Source organism: Nerophis ophidion, linkage group LG19 (genome assembly GCF_033978795.1).
Source record: "Nerophis ophidion isolate RoL-2023_Sa linkage group LG19, RoL_Noph_v1.0, whole genome shotgun sequence".
In the NCBI taxonomy this organism is placed as follows: Eukaryota; Metazoa; Chordata; class Actinopteri; order Syngnathiformes; family Syngnathidae; genus Nerophis; species Nerophis ophidion.
In genome coordinates this window covers 39,854,590-39,862,089 of record NC_084629.1, presented here as the reverse complement: position 1 = coordinate 39,862,089, position 7,500 = coordinate 39,854,590, and the positions used below count along the sequence as shown (strand labels likewise).

The 7,500-nt window shown below is 46.1% G+C and overlaps 1 protein-coding gene across 3 annotated transcripts in view; it reads left to right on the top strand.

Annotated features, from left to right (window-relative positions):
• zeb2a (zinc finger E-box binding homeobox 2a) overlaps positions 1-7,500 on the top strand; it is a 40,395-nt gene that overhangs the window by 5,226 nt on the left and 27,669 nt on the right. For 2 of the 3 annotated variants that reach the window (XM_061879967.1, XM_061879965.1), the window contains exons 2-3: positions 6,080-6,349; positions 6,416-6,621. In XM_061879967.1, the coding sequence (XP_061735951.1) occupies positions 6,080-6,349; positions 6,416-6,621 (476 nt within the window). The remainder of the gene's footprint in view (positions 1-6,079; positions 6,350-6,415; positions 6,622-7,500) is intronic. The other variant, XM_061879966.1, reaches the window with a different exon arrangement.

Here is a 7,500-nt window from a genome sequence, read left to right as displayed (position 1 = left end):
CTGAGGTCTGGAAATGGTCTTAAGCAGGTCTTCTAATGATACACATGTCCTGACGTCTTGAACTGGTCTTCTGGTCTTAAGCAGGTCGTCAAGTAATACATAGGTCCTGAGGTCTTGAACTAGTCTTAAGCAGGTCTTAAAAAGGTTCTTTCTAGTGATACACTGGCTCTGAGGTCTTGAACTGGCCTTCTGGTTTTAAAAAGGTTCTTTCTAGTGATACACTGGTCCCGAGGTCTTGAACTTGTCTTCTGGTCTTAAGATGTTCTTTCTAGTGATACACTGGTCCTTGGGTCTTGAACTTGTCTTAATATTTTCTTTCTAATAATACACTGGTCCTGAGATCTTGAACTTTTCTTCTGGTCTCATGATGTTCTTTCTAGTGGTACACAGGATGTGTGGTCTTGAACTGGTCTTCTGGTTTTAAAAAGGTTATTTCTAGTGATACACTGGTCCCGAGGTCTTGAACTTGTCTCCTGGTCTCAAGATGTTCTTTCTAGTGATACACTGCTCCTGAGGTCTTGAACTTGTTTTCTGGTCTCAAGGTGTTCTTTCTAGTGATACACTGGTCCTGAGGTCTTGAACCTTTCTTCTGGTCTCAAGATGTTCTTTCTAGTGATACACTGGTCCCGAGGTCTTGAAGTTGTTTTCTGGTCTCAAGATGTTCTTTCTAGTGATACACTGGTCCTGAGGACTTGAACTTGTCTTCAGGTCTCAAGATGTTCTTTCTAGTGATACACTGGTCCTGAGGTCTTGAACTTGTCGTCTGAACTCATGATGTTCTTTCTAGTGGTACACAGGTTGTGTGGTCTTGAACTGGTCTTCTGGTTTTAAAAAGGTTCTTTCTAGTGATACACTGGTCCCGAGGTCTTGAACTTTTCTTCTGGTCTCAAGATGTTCTTTCTAGTGATACACTGGTCCTGAGGTCTTGAACTTTTCTTCTGGTCTCAAGATGTTCTTTCTAGTGATACACTGATCCGGAGGTCTTGAACTTTTCTTCTGGTCTCAAGATGTTCTTTCTAGTGATACACTGGTCCTGAGGTCTTGAACTTGTTTTTCTTTCTAGTGATACACTGGTCCCGAGGTCTTGAACTTGTTTTCTGGTCTCAAGATGTTATTTCTAGTGATACACTGCTCCTGAGGTCTTGAACTTGTCTTCTGGTCTCAAGATGTTATTTCTAGTGATACACTGGTCCCGAGGTCTTGAACTTGTCTTCTGGTCTCAAGAGGTTATTTCTAGTGATACACTGGTCCCGAGGTCTTGAACTTGTTTTCTGGTCTCAAGATGTTCTTTCTAGTGATACACTGGTCCCGAGGTCTTGAACTTGTTTTCTGGTCTCAAGATGTTCTTTCTAGTGATACACTGGTCCTGAGGTCTTGAACTTTTCTTCTGGTCTCAAGATGTTCTTTCTAGTGATACACTGGTCCCGAGGTCTTGAACTTGTCTTCTGGTTTCAAGAGGTTATTTCTAGTGATACACTGGTCCCGAGGTCTTGAACTTGTTTTCTGGTCTCAAGATGTTCTTTCTAGTGATACACTGGTCCCGAGGTCTTGAACTTGTTTTCTGGTCTCAAGATGTTCTTTCTAGTGATACACTGGTCCTGAGGTCTTGAACTTTTCTTCTGGTCTCAAGATGTTCTTTCTAGTGATACACTGGTCCCGAGGTCTTGAACTTGTCGTCTGATCTCATGATGTTCTTTCTAGTGATACACTGGTCCCGAGGTCTTGAACTTGTTTTCTGGTCTCAAGATGTTCTTTCTAGTGATACACTGGTCCCGAGGTCTTGAACTTTTCTTCTGGTCTCAAGATGTTTTTTCTAGTGATACACTGCTCCTGAGGTCTTGAACTTGTCGTCTGATCTCATGATGTTCTTTCTAGTGATACACTGGTCCTGAGGACTTGAACTTGTCTTCAGGTCTCAAGATGTTCTTTCTAGTGATACACTGGTTCCGAGGTCTTGAACTTGTTTTCTGGTCTCAAGATGTTCTTTCTAGTGATACACTGGTCCTGAGGACCTGAACTTGTCTTCAGGTCTCAAGATGTTCTTTCTAGTGATACACTGGATCTGAGGACTTGAACTTGTCTTCTGGTCTCAAGATGTTCTTTCTAGTGATACACTGGTCCCGAGGTCTTGAACTTGTTTTCTGGTCTCAAGATTTTCTTTCTAGTGATACACTGGTCTCAAGATGTTCTTTCTAGTGATACACTGGTTCCGAGGTCTTGAACTTGTTTTCTGGTCTCAAGATGTTCTTTCTAGTGATACACTGGTCCTGAGGACTTGAACTTGTCTTCAGGTCTCAAGATGTTCTTTCTAGTGATACACTGGATCTGAGGACTTGAACTTGTCTTCTGGTCTCAAGATGTTCTTTCTAGTGATACACTGGTCCCGAGGTCTTGAACTTGTTTTCTGGTCTCAAGATTTTCTTTCTAGTGATACACTGGTCCTAAGGTCTTGAACTTGTCCTTTATTCTTAAACAGGTATTTTACTAATACACTAGTCTTGAGATCTTGAACTTATTCCTGGGTTTTAAACAGGTATTCTAGTCCTAAACTGGTCAAAGACTGTTCTTCTCGTGATACAGTGGTTCTGCGGTCTTGAATGGGACTTCTGGTCTTAAACAGGTCATTTAGTCATACACTGGTCGATTTGTCGTAAAAGTGGATGTGAGTTCTTGAACTGGTCTTCTGGTCTAAGCTGGTCTTATAGGTGCAACTGTCCTCCTCGTGTATTTTAGTCATAAACTGGTCTTCTTGTCTGGAACTAACCTGATGCTCTGAAACTGGTCTTGTGGTCAAAAGTGGTCATTGGTCTTAAAACACTATTCTAGTCTTCAACTGGTCTTCTCGTGATAAACTGGTCAGGAGGCCTTCAACTGGTCTCGCGGTCTTGAACTAAAGTTGACTGGTCTTAAACCAATCTCCTGGTCATAAACTGGTTGTGGTCTTAAACATGTCTTCTGGTCTTAACTTGGTCTTCTGGTCTTGAAGTGGTATGTTGGTCTCAGACTGGTTTACTGACATTTAACTGGTCCGAGAGTCTTCAACTTGTCTTTTGGTCTTGAACTGGTCTACCGGTGGGTGTGGTGGTGGTGATGCATTATCTAGTCTTGGTCCTGGTCCTGGTGTGGACTGAGACCTGGCTTGTCGTGTGCTGACTGTGCACACTCCTGGCTGCTTTGTGAGGACAAGGACTAAAGACCACGGCTCACATCTTGTTGGGCTTGATGCTTTTATTTTGAAGGGCGTATTCATGCCTTATTGTAATATAATGTTATTAAATGGTCTCACTTGGATGTGCACTTCCTGGAAGTCATCAAGAGGCGGAGCTACGGTTCATATATCGGTCTGCTTGTGAGCTCTGATTGGCCGATTGGTCTTTTGTGTGGACCAATCAGAGGAGGGCGCGATGCACTCATCACAGGGCGCTCAGCACCTGAGCCTGGCAGGAAACTGATGACTCGTCAACTTTTTGGACTTCCTGTGTCCGCCGCCTCGTCAGCACTTTCACTTCTGCAAATCTTCCAGGAACTGCACCGTGTGTGTGTGTGTGTGTGTGTGTGTGTGTGTGTGTGTGTGTGTGTGTGTGTGTGTGTGTGTGTGTGTGTGTGTGTGTGTGTGTGTGTGTGTGTGTGTGTGTGTGTGTGTGTGTGTGTGTGTGTGTGTGTGTGTGTGTGTGTGTGTGTGTGTGTGTGTGTGTGTGGCTTGAAGGAGGGCTGAAGTGGACTTTGCAATGAAAGGTGCTCAGTGGCGCCACCTGCTGTCCTGTCATGGCCAGTCTTTCCAGGGAGTGGGCGTGTCTTAGTCTTCACGCTGATTACACGAGTAACTTCCTACACACACACACACAAACACACACACACACACACACACACACACACACACACACACATTTGGTGTCCTTCTTTTTGCCTTTTGTTGACCTCCTGACACACATTAGCCCCGCCCATTTCCACCTCACCTTCGCCAAGGTGTTGATGAGAGCGACCCACTTCCTGCAGAGGTTATTCAAGGTCAAAGAAACAAGCACCACTTCCTGTCTACACTTTATCTACTTCCTGTCAACACTCGATCCACCTCCTGTCCATTTCGCTCAACTTCCTGCCCATTCCTTGTTCACTTCCTGTCCATTACTTACTCGTATGTCCTATCATTGTCCACTTCCTGTCCTATCCTTGTCCACTTCCTGTCCATTACTCACCTGTATGTCCTATCCTTGTCCACTTCCTGTCCATTACTTACTCATATGTCCTATCATTGTCCACTTCCTGTCCTATCCTTGTCCACTTCCTGTCCATTACTCACCTGTATGTCCTATCCTTGTCCACTTCCTGCCCATCCCTTGTCCACTTCCTGTCCATTACTTACTCGTATATCCTATCCTTGTTCACTTCCTGTCCTATCCTTGTCCACTTCCTGTCCTATCATTGTCCACTTCCTGTCCATTACTTACTTGTATGTCCTATCCTTGTCCACTTCCTCTCCATTACTTACCTGTATGTCCCATCCTTGTCCACTTCCTGTCCTATCCTTGTCTACTTCCTGTCCTATCATTGTCCACTTCGTGTCCTTTCCTTGTCCACTTCCTCTCTATTACTTACCTGTATGTCCTATCCTTGTTCACTTCCTGTCCTATCCTTGTTCACTTCCTGTCCTATCCTTGTCCACTTCCTGTCCAATCATTGTCCACTTCTTCTCCATTACTTACCTGTACGTCCTATCTTTGTCCACTTCCTGTCCATTACTTACTCATATGTCCTATCCTTGTCCACTTCCTGTCCTATCATTGTCCACTTCCTGTCCAATCATTGTCCACTTCTTCTCCATTACTTACCTGTATGTCCTATCTTTGTCCACTTCCTGTCCATTACTTACTCATATGTCCTATACTTGTCCACTTCCTGTCCTATCATTGTCCACTTCCTGTCCTATCCTTGTCCACTTCCTCTCCATTACTTACCTGTATGTCCTATCCTTGTCCACTTCCTGTCCTATCCTTGTCCGCATGTTATCCCCCTCCTGTCCCCACTTGATCTACTTCCTGTCCAATCCTTGTCCATTGCCTGTCCTATCCTTGTCCACATGTTATCCACCTCCTGTCCCCTCTTGATCTACTTCCTGTCTTGTCCTTGTCCATTTCCTGTCCTATCCTTGTCCACATGTTATTCACCTTTTGTCCCCTTTTGATCAAATTTTTGTCCTATCCTTGTCCACTTCCTGTCCTATCCTTGTCCACATGCTAACTACCTCCTATCCTTGTCCACTTCCTGTCCATTACTTACTCATATGTCCTATCCTTGTCCACTTCCTGTCCGATCATTGTCCACTTCCTGTCCTAACCTTGTCCACTTCCTGTCCGATCATTGTCCACTTCCTGTCCTAACCTTGTCCACTTCCTGTCCATTACTTACCTGTATGTCCTATCCTTGTCCACTTCCTGTCCCATCCTTGTCCGCATGTTATCCCACTCCTGTCCACTCTTGATCTACTTTCTGTCCTGTCCTTGTCCACTTCCTGTCCTATCCTTGTCCACATGCTAACTACCTCCTATCCTTGTCCACTTCCTGTCCATTACTTACTCATATGTCCTATCCTTGTCCACTTCCTGTCCGATCATTGTCCACTTCCTGTCCTAACCTTGTCCACTTCCTGTCCATTACTTACCTGTATGTCCTATCCTTGTCCACTTCCTGTCCCATCCTTGTCCGCATGTTATCCCCCTCCTGTCCACTCTTGATCTACTTCCTGTCCTGTCCTTGTCCACTTCCTGTCCTATCCTTGTCCACTTCCCGTCCTATCATTGTCCACTTCCTGTCCTAACCTTGTCCACTTCCTGTCCATTACTTACCTGTATGTCCTATCCTTGTCCACTTCCTGTCCCATCCTTGTCCGCATGTTATCCCCCTCCTGTCCACTCTTGATCAACTTCCTGTCCTGCCCTTGTCCACTTCCTGTCCTATCCTTGTCCACTTCCTGTCCTATCCTTGTTCACCCCCTGTCCTATCCTTGTCCACATGTTAACTACCCCCTGTCCTTGTCCACTTCCTGTCCAGTGAGTGTACTTGATCCGGTTGTCTCCTGCAGTGTTCAGCGACGCCCCCAGCCGAGGGGGGAGGGGCAGCGAGGAAGACGAGACACCGGACGCGTCTCCCCGGGTCGGCCACGCCCTCCTGCACCATGAGGGGTCAGAGGTCAGCTGGAGTCCGGGTGACCACTCGGACTACCCGGCGGGCGAGAGCGCCATGGCGGAGTACCTGCGGCGCAGCGACACGGCCGTCATCTACCCACAAGCCCCCGAGGAGGTGCCGGCGCTCAGCACGCCCGAGGGCGCCGGCCACGGTCCAGGTGAGCAAGGTGAGCACGGTGAGCGAGGCCCACCGCCGTCGTGACCTCTCACCTTTCTCCACCCCCCCCGCACAGACCCGCCCCCGGGCGACCCGGCCGCGCCCCCCAGCTGTCCCTTCTGCCAGCCCGCCCACCTGAGCACGCCGTCCCTCACGGAGCACGTCAGGTGTCCCCACCGTGGGGGGGCGGAGCTCTTCTTAGGTCCACTCTGTGGCCACGCCTTCAGCCAGCCCACACAGCTTCGGTGTCACATGACCGCTCACCAGCCAATCAGCAAGCAGGTCAGCACTGACCCGTGTACTTTTCATGTACTAGTACTTACTGACCCGTGTACTTTTCATGTCCTAGTACTTACTGACCTGTGTACTTCTCATATACTAGTACTTACTGACCTGTGAACTTCTCATATACTAGTACTTACTGACCTGTGAACTTCTCATATACTAGTACTTACTGACCTGTGTACTTCACATGTACTAGTACTTACTGACGTGTGTACTTCTCATGTACTAGTACTTACTGACCTGTGTACTTTTCATGTACTAGTACTTACTGACCTGTGTACTTCTCATATACTAGTACTTACTGACCTGTGTACTTTTCATGTACTAGTACTTACTGACCTGTGTACTTCACATGTACTAGTACTTACTGACCTGTGAACTTCTCATATACTAGTACTTACTGACCTGTGTACTTTTCATGTACTAGTACTTACTGACCTGTGTACTTTTCATGTACTAGTACTTACTGACCTGTGTACTTTTCATGTACTAGTACTTACTGACCTGTGTACTTCTCATGTCCTAGTACTTACTGACCTGTGTACTTCTCATGTACTAGTACTTACTGACCTGTGTACTTTTCATGTACTAGTACTTACTGACCTGTGTACTTTTCATGTACTAGTGCTTACTGACCTGTGTACTTCTCATGTACTAGTACTTACTGACCTGTGTACTTCTCATGTACTAGTACTTACTGACCTGTGTACTTTTCATGTAGTAGTACTTACTGACCTGTGTACTTCACATGTACTAGTACTTACTGACCTGTGTACTTTTCATGTACTAGTACTTACTGACCTGTGTACTTTTCATGTACTAGTACTTACTGACCTGTGTACTTCTCATGTACTAGTACTTACTGACCTGTGTACT